The 14,665-nt window shown below is 34.7% G+C and overlaps 1 protein-coding gene across 1 annotated transcript in view; it reads right to left on the bottom strand.

The window, feature by feature from the left end:
- The window catches only part of COL21A1 (collagen type XXI alpha 1 chain), a 185,797-nt gene that overhangs the window by 25,381 nt on the left and 145,751 nt on the right, over positions 1–14,665 (bottom strand). Inside the window, exons 18-20 of the mRNA XM_060190825.1 lie at positions 6,497–6,541; positions 5,045–5,098; positions 2,779–2,832 (exon numbers count right to left, since the gene is read on the bottom strand). Of these exons, the coding sequence (XP_060046808.1) occupies positions 2,779–2,832; positions 5,045–5,098; positions 6,497–6,541 (153 nt within the window). The remainder of the gene's footprint in view (positions 1–2,778; positions 2,833–5,044; positions 5,099–6,496; positions 6,542–14,665) is intronic.

Here is a 14,665-nt window from a genome sequence, read left to right as displayed (position 1 = left end):
TTTTTTAATATTTATTTTATTTATTTATTCCCTTTTGTTGCCCTTGTTGTTTTATTGTTGTAGTCATTGTTGGATAGGACAGAAAGAAATGGAGAGAGATGGGGAAGACAGAGAGGAGGAGAGAAAGACAGACACCTGCAGACATGCTTCACCGCTTGTGAAGCGACTCCCCTGCAGGTGGGGAGCCGGGGTTCGAACAGGGATCCTTATGCCGGTCCTTGTGCTTTGCGCCACCTGCGCTTAACCCGCTGCGCTACAGCCCGACTCCCAAGAAACACTCTTAAGCAAGAAAATGTGCCTGCACGTTTGTACAGATTTCTAAAAGTAACCGTGGAAAGTGACAGCTCCAAACATATGAGAGCCATATTTCTAGAGAACTGCACTGTGCCTATTTTTCCTCCCTACTGCACATGTTACAACATTGTCTGAGTTTCAAATATTAATCTTCACCCTGCTGTACTTTATTCACTATGAATGAATATATTTTATTATCTTGAATATGTTCATTAAAAATATATTCACAAATATAAGATGAAGAAATCAAATTTATAGTAATTTGTGTGAAAATAAGCAACTTGTGATCCTGGAAAGTCATTTGCATCCCTAGCCAGTGTACTCAAGTGACTGATACTACAGAGAAAAAGAGATCATTTTGAAAATGCTCTTATGAAAAATCTAACAGATATAACTGCCCTTCAACTCAGCATGAGGCTACAATATGAAGTGGCTAATAGCGAAAGAAAAAAATATGAAATCATAAACTACATTACTTGGGATTAGAGCATCCAGAAATCTTTAGAGTTCACATACCAGTTAGTTAAGGAGTATACAATCATTCTAGACTACCTTACAAAATGACCTTGAAAAAGTAAAAAACAACCTTTACACAGTACTCAGGATTTTATTCCAACTCTGTGCAAGACCCATGATATTGCAAAGATGCACATGGATCTACCACTGGTGAAAAGTCAGCTTTATATTTCTCTATTCATTAAGCTTATGATTCTTTGACATTTAATTTTTAATTTATAACTTTATTGAGGAAATCTGTATTTATAGGATACTGTCACACACGGGCACTTTTCTACATTCCCCCAAGAGAGGTGTTAATACATTTTACCCTAGACCAAACTACTGTTTTGTTCTACCATGGTAACTTTGATCCCCTAGTTCCCTTTAGTGCTGCTCCTCCTTTCCCACTTCTGGGTCTCCAAAATATTAGATTGTTGTTGGGAAAGTAATGTCTTATTTGTTATATGTGCGTGTGTGTGTGTGTGTGTGTGTGTGTGTGTGTGTGTGTGTGTGTGTGTGTGTTGAGATATACAGAGAACAGTCAAGAGCACTGCACCTGGTGCTTATGGTGGTGCTGGGAATTAAACCTGGGGCCTAGGAGCTTCCAGCATGAAAAGTGTTTTCATAACCATTATGCTGTATCCTCAACCCTTTCTGTTTTTCTGTGCAAAAATGCATCGTGATTTATCCAACAACCCAATAAATCAGAAAACGAAAACTGGTGTAGCAGCTATGCTGTGACTCACTCTGTAGAGTGTAGGATTTGCATGTGTGAAAACCTAGTTTAGATCCCAATATATATATCAGAGTAGTGTTCTCTCTAAAATAATAAAGTATAAAAACAGAATGGATGAGGTTTTCTACTCTATTCATTTTGTACGTCAGGGTCTGTTATCTTGAAACAATGTCTAATTAAAGGCTGAATGATTCCAAAACAGCAAATCCCATAATTTTTGTGGTAGTGGTGGTTATCCTAGAATCTACTCATTACATAGCCAGAACAGTTTCCTCTACTTAACCAATTGTACTTTATTTGGCCCTTTGATAATTGAACAAACAAAAAGTTCACTTATGACAGGATTCTTATATACAAATAAGTAAGTAAATAAATAAATAGGTCAAGCCACATTATTCAAACAACATCAGGGGGGCCAGGCAGTGTTGCACCCACTTAAAAGCACATAGTACTACGCTCAAAGACCTGCACAAAGATCCAGGTTTGAGGATCCAGGTTCTAGCAAGGGGGAAGCTTCATGAGTAGTGAAGCAGGTCTGCAGGTGTCTATCTTTCTTTCTCCCTCTCTATCTCAATTTCTCTCAGTCCTAACCAATACCAAAAAAAAAAAAGGAAAAATGGATGCCAGAAGCAGTAGATTCATAATTCAGGCACTGAACTCCAGCAATAACAGTTGAGTCAAAAAAAAAAATTGTACTTTGAGAATGACTTAAGCTAACACTCTGAATGTTTGTCAAATTTGCCTTACTTTTTATAAAATGTGCACATAAAGAATACATTTTATCTTAGCTATTGTCATGAGGGAAGGAATGTTTAATAAAACTAATTATAGTTTATATAATTATATAACTTACAAAGAAAATGCCATACACAGTCCACTTAATAAAGCTAGAAAAAAAAAGAAAACTGGGATGCTGAAAAAAGTAATCTTTAGATACCTGAGTTTGGCACTGAACTCAATAAAGTTCTTCATATTTTTCAATGTCCCTGAGAAACCAAAAAAAAGATGAAGCTACCAACTAGTGAGAGATTCTGGAGTCCTTCCCAAATTAAACTATAGCTGCATTACTTCATTCAACCTGTTTAATTTTTTTACTGTTGATATAAGGTTTGATTTTTACAAGTGGTTGTTTATAGCATTAAAAACTGATTCAAAATAAATCCAGTGTTTTAACATTTTCACTATAATACTTTCACTGTCTTTTCACATATTATTAAGATTCTACATATTATTAATTTTCTTATATTTACCTTAGATCCTTGTGTTCCAGGATGACCTGGTAAGCCATTATTTCCTGTCAAACCCTACAATTTAAAATGGGAATTTCAAGCATAATTTAGAGAATATTAAAAACATTGAATATATTTAAAAATTACAAGTTCTTATAGTAATGAACACACTAAAATATTATACACTGTTTAGGTAATTTCCTCACACATATAAAGGATAATAAGGAATTAATGTAGATAAGATAGCATGAAAAACAGTAGAATAGTTATAATTCTGTTATTTAAATGATATAACCAGAACAAAATTACTAGAGATCTAGTAAGCAATAAATGTAAAAATTATATATTTTCCTCCACATTTACTTTTTTCTTTAACCATAAAATTGGGAATTTTATAGATTTTATAGGAATTGGGTGTTTTATAGATATTATCTTAGTCAACATTATTAAAATTTTGTTTTCTGGAACAAAATTTTAAGAGAGTTATAGTAAATTCTCTGATTATATAGTATCTTTGCCAGTCATATAGTGACCATATTTTATAGTTACTTGAATTTTCCTTTACTTAAAATAATGTATATTAGTATGAGTATTATTACCACTGGGGGGGGGATGAGAGAGAGACCTGCAGCACTCCTTCGCCACTCACTCATGGATCTCCCCCCACTGCTAGTGGAGATGGAAGCTTGAACCTAGTGCTTGCACACAGTGATATGTGTATGCGACAATGTGTGCCATCAAATTGTTTTACAAGAATGTACTGTTTCAGATGTACAATTTTACATCTCCCCATTGTAGGTGTTAGTATATTTTGCCTTCTGCCAATGTATTATCTGCCTCTATTATAGTCCACTGTGATAATGACCATATTTTAAACTAGCCACATGATCTAAAATAATATAACAATTACTATTTGAACAGCAAGGAGCTAATTTAATTTTCTACTTGAATTCTAGTTCACACACACACACACACACACACATATATATATATATATATATATATACACACATATATATGTGTGTGTGTATATATATACATATATGTATATATATATGTGTGTGTGTTTGTGTGTATATATATGTATATATACACACAAATACACACACAAACACACACAAATATATATATGGTAAAGGCAATGTGATAAGCAAAACAATTATCTAATATCAGAAAGTTTGACATAATCTCACCATGCTCATATTGAAAAGAATTTGTCATCACTACTGTACTTTGCTATCAATCCTAATGTTATTATAAATAAAACAATTCAAATATTTCAGTTTGTAACATAGTATATAAATTACTAGAAATGTTATAAATAGATATTCATAGAGTTCTAGTCAATACTTTCCTTTTCTGGAGACTAAAAGATACTGGTAAAAAGATACTGGAGATAGAGCTCACTGGACAGGGCATGTACTAATCTACGAATATAACACAGGTTTGAGATTCAACACCATAGAAAGTCCTACAGTACTGGAGGAAGCTCTAGTGCTCTGACATTTTCTCTCTCCATATATATATATAACAAATTTTGGCAGTGATGGTGGAAGTATATAAAGAATAAAATATATTAAAGGAAAGACACTTTTTTTAAACCTCCCCAAGAGTTGAATTTACATGTAACGGTCAACATTTTCCTACTTACTCTAACATAAAAAGTTTACCAAGTCTTTCATCAAGTACCAAGTAAGATGTCTGCTCTTTTTATTTATATAATTAAGTTAAAAATGCAGGTGATCAAAGATGAAAATTACCTTTTACTTAATGAAAAACTGATTAAAGATTGAATCTAGATTAAAATAAATTTCTAGCAATAAGAATTTGTGATTTTTTTATCAAAATGAAAAACATGTAAAAGAATTTTCCTAATTTTAATATCAAATTATATATCCCTCTCATGCTGCAAAATTTTTAGATTTTAAAATCTTCCTATGCTACTTCTATTGAAATGTAATTTATCACTAATGTGATAAATTTTAATTTTAAAAATGAAAATGATCGTTTGTTAAGTTATAGTCTTTTCCATATTACTTTAAATGAATATAGAGAATGCTTATTTTCTGATTTTTCTATGTTTAGGTGGCCAATATTTTTTAGAACCTAAAGAAATAAGAGTCCTTTAGAAAAAATTAATATAAAGCATATTCATACAAATGAACAGAATTTATGGACTGCCAAACTTTCATTTTGAGCCCCTTCTATTATGTGAATTTCATAAGAACTTCTCATAAGAAGTAGTAATATCTTTCCAAACACCTTGATAATAATGATATTAACATACAGGTGTCCCTGGAGCTCCTTTTTTCCCTATTGGTCCTGGAGGTCCAATTTCTCCCTAAAAATAAAATACAAATCAATTTTAAAATTTTAAATAATCAACTTATTTCACACCAAAACAATATGGAATGAAAATTCCTTACTAATCATCCCAATCTGTCTGCCTTCCCTCCCTATAAAACGCAAAGCTGATACCTCCCAAATCTAAGATTTGAAAGTCCTGGCCATAGTATCTGTGGGATTATTAAGCCCAACACTTTCAATAGCAATTTAGGTGTGACACAAGTCATCTTTTCAAAGACAGATCTCATAGTTTACACAATAGTTGACATAGTGACACAAAAAATATACTCATAAGGAGTCTTGAGTATATCAAAAGCAAACTCGGTAATTCAAGACTCCAAAAGGAAGGACCACTTACAGGAAAATGACTTCGAAGAAAATTCTCAGTATGTTAAGAACAATCGTTAGCTTTGAAATGCTTACATTGCAAAACGATCTCTTAAGAAACTAATACAAAATATAAACACTTGTGGGGGCTGGGTGGTGGCACACTCAGGTAAGCACATATATCATTATCCTCAAAGGACCTGGGCTCAAGCCTCTGCTCCCCACCTGCAAGGGAGACACTTCACAAATGGTGAACCAGATCTGCAGGTGTCTATTTTTCTCTCCACCTCTCTCCCGGCCCCCTCTCCATTTCTCTCTGTCCTGTCAAATAAAAATAGAAAGAAAAAAATTTGAAAAAAATACTGCCTAACGTTATCAATTCATAGTGCAGGCACCGAGCCCCAGCTATAACCCTGGTGGCAAAATAAAATATAAGCATTTGTGATTTAAAAATTAAAATAAGCTTATTATCAAGAGATCAGAACTAATAGAACTTCTGGAAAAATAGTTGAGGTATTAAAATTATCAGAAAATGATAGTCTAAGAGCACAAAGTTAAAAAGTAACCAACTAAAATATAAATCATATATGTAAACTCACATTAATACTATCTGTAATTAAAACAAAATAATATTACTAAAAAGGTCAAAATTATAGGTTTTGATCATGAATATGGTAAAATAAATTGTAGATGAAAATACAGAAATTTGCTTTTTTAGTGCGCAGATAAAGGCCAAATCTTTAAAAATTTTTAAATATTATTTATTTATTTATTTAATAAATGTTTATTTATTTAATTTCCCTTTTGTTGTCCTTATTTTTTTATTGTTGTTGTAGTTATTATTGTTGTTGTTATTGATGTCATCATTGTTAGATAGGACAGGGAGAAATGGAGAGAGGAGGGGAAGACAGTGAAGGGGAAAGAAAGATAGACACAGGCAAACCTGCTTCACCTCCTGTGAAGCGACTCCCTGCTGGTCCTGTGCTTCCTGCCATGTGTGCTTAACCTGCTGCACTACCACCTTCCTGACTCCCCAAAGGCCAAATCTATCAACTCTAATACTTACTTTTTGTCCCATTAATCCTTGGTTCCCAGGAAACCCCGGCATCCCCTAAAAATAAATAAAATATGTTTATAATAAAAATAGTGTAAACCATAATTAAAAAATAATTGTTCCAATCAAACTTACAATCTTAGCTTATAAATAGTGCATAGTTTCAGTTATAAAGTATAACAATGATAAACAGAATCAAACTAACATGAGAAAAATTATGAGTTCAGTTTTATATGAGCAGTTATTGATTTTAAGTTTTGTTTAAAGACTTTTAAAAGAGTGAAGGGGGTGGGTGGTGACACACCTGGTTTAGTACACACATTACAATGCACAAGGACCTGAGTTTGAACCCCTGGTCCCTACCTGCAGGGCGAAGCTTGGTGAGTGGTGAAGCAGTGCTTGTGGGTCTCTCTCTGTCTCTCTCCCTCTCTATCACCCCCTTCCCTCTCTTGCTTTCTGATCGTCTCTATTAAATAAATAAATAAATAAATAAATAAATAAATAAAGATAGTAAAAAGATAGAGAGAATGGGAATATAGAAGGGGGAGAGAGAGAGAGAGAGAGAGAGAGAGAGAGAGAGAGGGAGAGGGAGAGAAGAGAGAGAGAGATATAGTACCACTTCAAAGCATCTGAAGCTTTCCTCCTACAGGTAGGGACCAGGGACTTGAATCTGGATCTTTGATCATTGTGACAACTATGCTCAACTGGGTGTACCACCATACAGCCCCCATATAAAAACTTTAAAAAGATAATCTATGAAGAAATTAAACTTGGGTCCCTCAGGACAACAGAAGAGGTGAAGTAGGGAGGATATTCTTTTTTTTAAAATTCTTTTTATTTATTTATTTATTTATTTTATTTAAGAGAGGATTAATTAACAAAACCATAGGGTAGAAGGGGTACAACTCCACACAATTCCCACCACCCAATCTCCATAACCCACCCCCTCCCCTGATAGCTTTCCTATTCTCTATCTCTCCGGGAGCATGGACCCAGGGTCATTGTGGGTTGCAGAAGGTAGAAGGTCTGGCTTCTGTAATTGCTTCCCTGCTGAACATGGGCGTTGACTGGTCGGTCCATACCCCCAGTCTGCCTCTCTCTTTCCCTAGTAGGGTGTGTCTCTGGGGAAGCTGAGCTCCAGGACACATTGGTGGGGTCTTCAATCCAGGGAAGCCTGGCCAGCATCCTGGTGGCATCTCTTAGTGAATGTGTTTGTTTTTTTTTAATACTAGTATGAGCAGTGGCAGAAAATTGTCAATGATTAGTTTAGATTCACTATCACTGTTCCGAGTACACAAAAGTCAAATGATTTTAATTAAAAACCAGCCAAACAAACAAAACAATGAAATTTTTCCACAGTGTGCCTTGAAACACCTTGGAGCCTGTCTTGTATAAATATGAAATATTTCTTTGAATGATTGTCCAATGAGAAAATAATAAAGAAAACAGACCAGTTGGAGAGAGACAAGACAAGAAAGGTGGGGGGGGGGGAAGGGAGAGAGAGAGAAACACAGAAATCTTTCATATAGCTGAATCTAAATGTACAAGTTCTTGTACAAGGTTCAGAAAAAATGCAAAGTACATTTTATAAGATTAGAATAACATTAGTACATTTATTGGTGGAAAAACAGTTCTGTTATTTTGGGCACATAAACAAAACTATCATTTTCTTCATTTTTGTTTTGAATATAAACTAATTTATTAAATTTATTTTGTATTATTTTCTTTGGGAAGTAATGGCAAACAGTGGTGTTGCTAGTCAATTTTCATTCCTTATTCATTTTTCTTGAGTTGAAAGATTACTTTTGTTTTATATATATGTATTGGCTCTCTGGTAGAAAATGAAATTTTAAAGGTAAGGAGAGTGAATCAGATGAATATTTCTTTTAAAACTTTCTGTCATATAAGAAGTCTGAAAGAATAGCAGTTGTCATCAGTAAATAAGGGTACCTGATAAGGCTGCCATTATTAAAAAACAAGTCTAGCATTAATTTGACAACATTATTAAAAAAAATTATTTTTATTATTATTATTAACAACAACATTATTAAAAAACAAGTCTAGCATTAATTTGACAACAACTCTACAAATAAAATAACAGAGTTTTTAGAACAAAAAAAAGTGATATGAATTGTTTCCTTCTAAGGTAGAAAATGCAAATTCTCTCATTGCAATGATCAATTTTTCAAAATAAAGATCTCCATTTCAGTAGAGCATCACTTGACATGCAGTCTCTTATAAACTCCTTCTATTCAAATGCACACAGACAAAAAATTCCAAAAGTTTACATTAAACTTCTGAATTTAAATAAAACTTGTCTTCTCACCTGCAGAGGGAAAGCTGAGAAATGGTAAAGCAGTGCTGTAGATGTCTCTCTTTCTCTCTCCTGTTGGAGTGGGCCCACTATCCAGGAAGTCCAGGCCATCGTTTCCATGAGACCCCCAGCTTACCACCCCCTCCAGGTTAAGAAAAAGACAGCCCCCACACCCCCACCCCCGGCCCAATACCTCTGGAATTTATGATGGCTGGACCCCAGACATGGGCACATTTCTACACATGCCACTCCTCTCCCCTTTTAAAACAAAGGCCATGAATTACTGTGTATGGCTAAATTGAAAACTGTCTCAAACATTGCTCAGCTGCCTCCCTTCCCCTCTGCCCTGAAGTGACTGCAATTTAGCTCTGAAGAAATATGCATTGTGATGCTCATGATCAAACCTTGTATGGTAACCTTTTACTTGTGATCAAATAGTTTGCAGGTCAATATATTGTGTTGCTCTGTGTTTGTGTTAATGATTACCTCAACCTTTCCCCCAAACTATGGGTATATCTGCTTGCCTTTAATCTCCCAATAAAACCTAGACGACCCCCTGAAGCTCTCCCAAAGCTGACTGCCTTGTCTCTGCACACTTTGCCCTACCCCAGGACTCCCAGGGAGCTGCTCTGACCTCCATTGCCCAATGCAGGGGAGGTGGGGGACCCTGAGTGAGAGCCTGCACTCTCCCTCTCTTTCCTCCTCTTCCCTCCTGATCTGTCTTTGTCCTATCAAATAAAATAAATGATATATAAAAATAAATAAATAGGGAATCTTGGGGGGTAGCACAGTGGGTTAAGCTCAGGTGGCACAAAGTGCAAGGACCAGGGTAAGGATCCCAGTTCCAGCCCCCAGCTCACCTGCAGGGGAGTTGCTTCACAAGCGGTGAAGCAGGTCTGCAGGTGTCTATTCTCACCCCCTGTCTTCCCCTACTCTCTATTTCTCTCTGTCCTATCCAACAACAACGACAACAATAATAAATACAACAATAAAAACAACAAGGGCAACAAAAGGGAATAAATAAATATTTTAAAAATAAATAAATAAAATCTGTCCGCAAATCTTATAAAATGCAAGGCAGCCATACACTGTTTTATTCAGAAACTGATTCAACTATAAATATAGTGCCCCTTGGCCACCAGAACCGTATGGGCTTAAGCAGCTGCTTTTGATGCTTTCAGACCTCAATGTAGGGACCGGGTAGTGGTGCACCTGGTGGTGTGCATACATTACAATGTGCAAGGACCCAGGTTTGAACCCCCCACCCATCTGTAGGGAGAAAGTTTCACAAGTGGTGAAGCAGTGCTGTAGGTGTCTCTACCTGTCTCCTTCTCTATCACCCCCTTGCCCCTTGATTTCTGGCTGTCTCTATCCAATATGTAAATTAATAAAGATAATTTAAAAAAGAAGAAACTTCTTGCTGCACAGTTCTTTAATTCTTAGAGTTTCATCACTATTCAAGTCCATATGCCTTTCACACAATCTATATGTTAGTATGAATTAGTTATAGATATCCTGACATTAGTTACAGATGTCTACTCCTATTTCCGAGGTCTCTCCAGCTGCCACCTGGAGAAAACGAAGCATGTCTGCATCCCTGAGCAGCACTTTGGCCTTTAGCTCCGAGGACCCTCCAGTTCCCATTTCCAAACTGATTTCACACCTTTAACTGACTGACTCTAATACTACTTAGCATACACAGGAATTAACCAGAATTTTACATACAAGATATTGAGTGTGGGGTTTGGCTTGTTTGTTTGCATGCTAGGAAAAAAAGATAATTTTCCTATTGTTTATCCTCTTAGGTTAGGTTAGGTCAATCAAACATGCATCCTTATATATGGAAAGTCATACCATCTATATTAAATTATACCAAGTATTATTAAATGTCTATTTTGTACATGTCAAGGAAAACATACATAACTATATATTAAAAAATGTAAAACTAATTTCTAAAAGCAATACTGAGCAAAATAATGTTATGCCATGAACACACATGGAGTAAAAAACTTTGAGAGAGAGAGAGAGAGGGATTCCCCAGAAAAAAACTACAGTCACTCAGAGCTAGTTAGTTAATGGAATGCTTCCAGATTTTTTTCTTGGACTCCCAATGTTTACTGAAATTGAACTTTTCCAATTAGCAGAAATATCATTGAAACCATTTGAAAGTTACCAGCTTGTTGATTTGAAAGTATTTAGAAAGAATTACTTCATAGAGCAAGTGTTTTTCCAGGCAATTTTACATTTTATTTTCAGTTTGTGTGGTTTGAGGTTCAGGAAACTGTGAAGAAGTATAAGAAAGGGTAGAAACAAGTACTTTACTTGGTAAAAGTAAACGATAAAGAGTAAAGAATATTTCTTCTACAATTGCAATTTCAGTTTGGATTTGAAGAAAAGCAGAAAATTAACTGGAAAATCCTGTGTAATGTGGTAAAAGAATGTTGACAAATATATTCTAGAATGTTTTTTGCAACCATTATATCATTTCTGTAATGAAACAATGCTATTAAGAATAGAAACATATAATATAAAGAGTTAGGCCCTTATTTCCTAGAGATTATAAATTAAGGAAATATGTCTATGCAAATTATATTATTTAGAAATTTTTTAAAAATCACATTATATATTCCTACATGCAATGAGTACCTATATATCTTATGATGTTAGAACCTTTTGGATTTAATATTCTTTTAAATAATGCAAAATCATCTATGTACTAAAAACCAGATATAACACATAAATTGTGTTTTCAAATAAAATGTTTAACTTTTCTACTTACTGTCAAAGTTACAAAATTTTTGGAAGAGTATTATAACTTCTTCCATTATTTCAAAAAAACGATTATTCTCTCATTCCTAGAGACTCAGTGAAGGGAAATCATTTATGTTGAAAATGTAAGTTTCATTAGCTACAAAGATAATAACTACTAATAAATAGGATAGTAGAAATAGTTTGAAACAACTAACAGTACTATGTGCGCTTAACCTGGTGTGCCACCACCTGGCCCCAACTAAAAGTTTAGATACTGAAGCCAGTCTACTGGACTGGCTATGCCTGCTAAGTTATGAGATCTCCGTGTCCTCACTTAATAAATAGGACAGTAATTAAGCCTACGTCATTGTGTTGGTACTTAACAATAATTATTTATTAAAAGTTTTGGCTTAATTCTGGTATGTTAATAAGGAATTTTCACCACTATTTTTGTACAGTTCTTTTCCATTCTTTAAAGTTGTTTGAAAAATGAAATCAGTCCTCTTTCATATATCAAGATTTGTATTTTTTTCTGCTTTGAGGTTATCTTTTTCTTTTAGCTTTTCTAACATACATATGAAAGATTGAGAGAACTGGGGTATCACTGGCTCATATGATGCTAGGGCTCAAACTTGGTACCTCATGCTTTAGAGTCTAACAGCTTATCCATTATGCCATCTTGTAGGGCATTTCTGGTGTTTCTCTTATCGGTCGTTGATTGCCTTTGTACCTTTCACCTTTCCAGCAGTTCCTATATAAGATAACCTTGGCAATCTCAGACTTCCCACTAGTAGGTACCAAAAATTGGCATTGCCTTCATATTCCTGTTTTACAATATACTCATAACCCCTATATCTCTAGTTAACCAAACTTTATTTATATCCCTGTTTAACAAGGCCACATTAGGCACTCATTTACAATTTTTTTTAAAAAATACAGTTTCCTAACTTTTGGTCTCTGATTCTGATTTGTTATAACTAGGATATTGAATTTTTTTAGTGATTAAATTTTTTTATTATCTTTATTTGTTTACTAGATCGAGACAGCCAGAATTTGAAAGGGAAAGGGGGAGATAGAGAGGGAGAGAGACAGAGAGAGACCTACAGTCCTACTTCACCACTTGTGAAGCTTTCTTCTTGCAGGTGGGGACCAGGGGCTCAAACCCTGGTCCTTGCGCATTATAATATGTGCGCTTAACCAGGTGCCACCACCTGGCCCCAGGATGTCATATAATTTTAATAAGCATCTCTGGTGATTCTGGTTAAGGTATTCTGTGGATAACACTTGAAGAAACAGTACTGAACATGGGAAAAAGGAAGACTTTGAAAACTGTATTTGCAATGTTAAGCTAGGGTAGTCATGATCAAGGAGTTTAACAAGATTTATGGTTATCTGCTAATTAAAATTTCACATAATCCATTTTAAGCCTCTCTTTAACATCACAACATAGAGGTAATTTCTGGCCAGTCTTTAACACTTTGTCAAGATTCTTATTTTTCTGCATTATGTACTTAACTTCACTCATTTTTAATAGCTCTAAAAAAAGCATCACTGGGGACAAGGGACAGCTCACCTGATATAGCACACATTTTTTATAATATTTGAGGCCATCCAATGAGAGCACTGTTCAAGGGGGGAAATTCATAAGTAGTGAAGCAATGCCTTGGTGTCCCTCCTCTTTCTGTCTCTTTTCCTCTTAACTCCCCCATCCCTCTCAACTTCTGGCTGTCTCTATCTAATAAACAAAGATAATTTTTTTCTTTTATTCTCTGTTTGAGGAGGGAATAAATCCCACCTGAAGTGGTGGCTATGTGTTGCCAGGAAGCACCATGAATACCAGAAGGAAAGACAGAAAATTGATAGGGAAGGGATGAAAATGAAAGTAAAAGAAGGAGGTAGAAAAAAATTATTTTAATAAGCACCTCAGTACAGTATGTTCCTTAAGAGGATTTTCTCATCTCTTGAATAGAGGATAAATACTTCACCTAACACCACCTGGTTCAGTGTTGTACATTTGATGATGGTTTAGTAAAAATTAGTAAAAATTCATATCAGTATAATTCTACAACAAGAAAGAGATCCATAGAATGAAATGACTGAAATTACAAAGTGTACACTCAGAAGCACATTTTAAAAATATTTTCAGGAGGCTGGGCGGTGGTGTACTCAGTTAAGCTCACATATCACCATGTCCAAAGATCTGGGTTTGAGTCCCTCCTCTCCACCTGCAGGAGGATGCTTAATGAACAGTGAAGCAGGTCTGCAGGGCTCTCTCTCTCTCTCTCTCTCTCTCTCATCCCCCTTCCCCTCTCAGTTTCTCTTTCTCCTGTCAAATAAAATAAAAAGTAGAAAAAAAGTTTTTGTACTCAGTGAAAGGAGGATGAATATAAAATATTCTCTCATATCATATGCTAAAATTTACTGCTTATATGGATCATGAAGTCAATATTAAAGTAAATATGCCTTGTCTCAAGTCTATCATGCTAATTTGTGTTGTTCCTGTTTTGAAAAAAGACTATTTAGAGTAATTTAAAAGTATAACATAACTAACATCAAAGGTTTTTAAACAAATTTTGCAAAACTATCAGAACATAAATTTTTTTTTTTTATGGAAAGGCAGAGAGAGAAGAAAGAAATCACAGCACCAAACTTTGCTTCAATGAAATCAGGACAGGTGTCAATCCTGTGTCAGCAGCACAGAACACTATTCAAGTGAGCTATTTTGCCAGCCCAAGAACATAATTCCTTAGTTAATATTTTGAGATTTAGACTCATATCATGTATAGTGATGCACGTTTTCTCTCACCAGTGGCTTTTAAAATAGAAGTGAATATGGATTCCCATGCTAATAATATTACTGTGTCTACATAAGCAACCATGAAATTCTATTTATTCAACAGGTGCTTTTCCCATTTGGAGAACTATTCATGTATCATTTCAGATGTCCAATTGCACTATTTCCTCCTGCCATTTCAGGGTCAAATAAAATCATTCTCAAAGCATGAAGAAATATAGACATAAGAATAAGGTTCAAATAAGCATATTTCATTATTTATCAGTAATTTTATGATAACCATATTTAAAAAAATTCTCCTGAGCAACAAAAATAATCAGTG

The sequence above is a fragment of the Erinaceus europaeus genome, chromosome 4 (genome assembly GCF_950295315.1).
Source record: "Erinaceus europaeus chromosome 4, mEriEur2.1, whole genome shotgun sequence".
NCBI classification, from domain to species: Eukaryota; Metazoa; Chordata; class Mammalia; order Eulipotyphla; family Erinaceidae; genus Erinaceus; species Erinaceus europaeus.
This window is presented reverse-complemented; position numbering and strand designations above follow the sequence as displayed.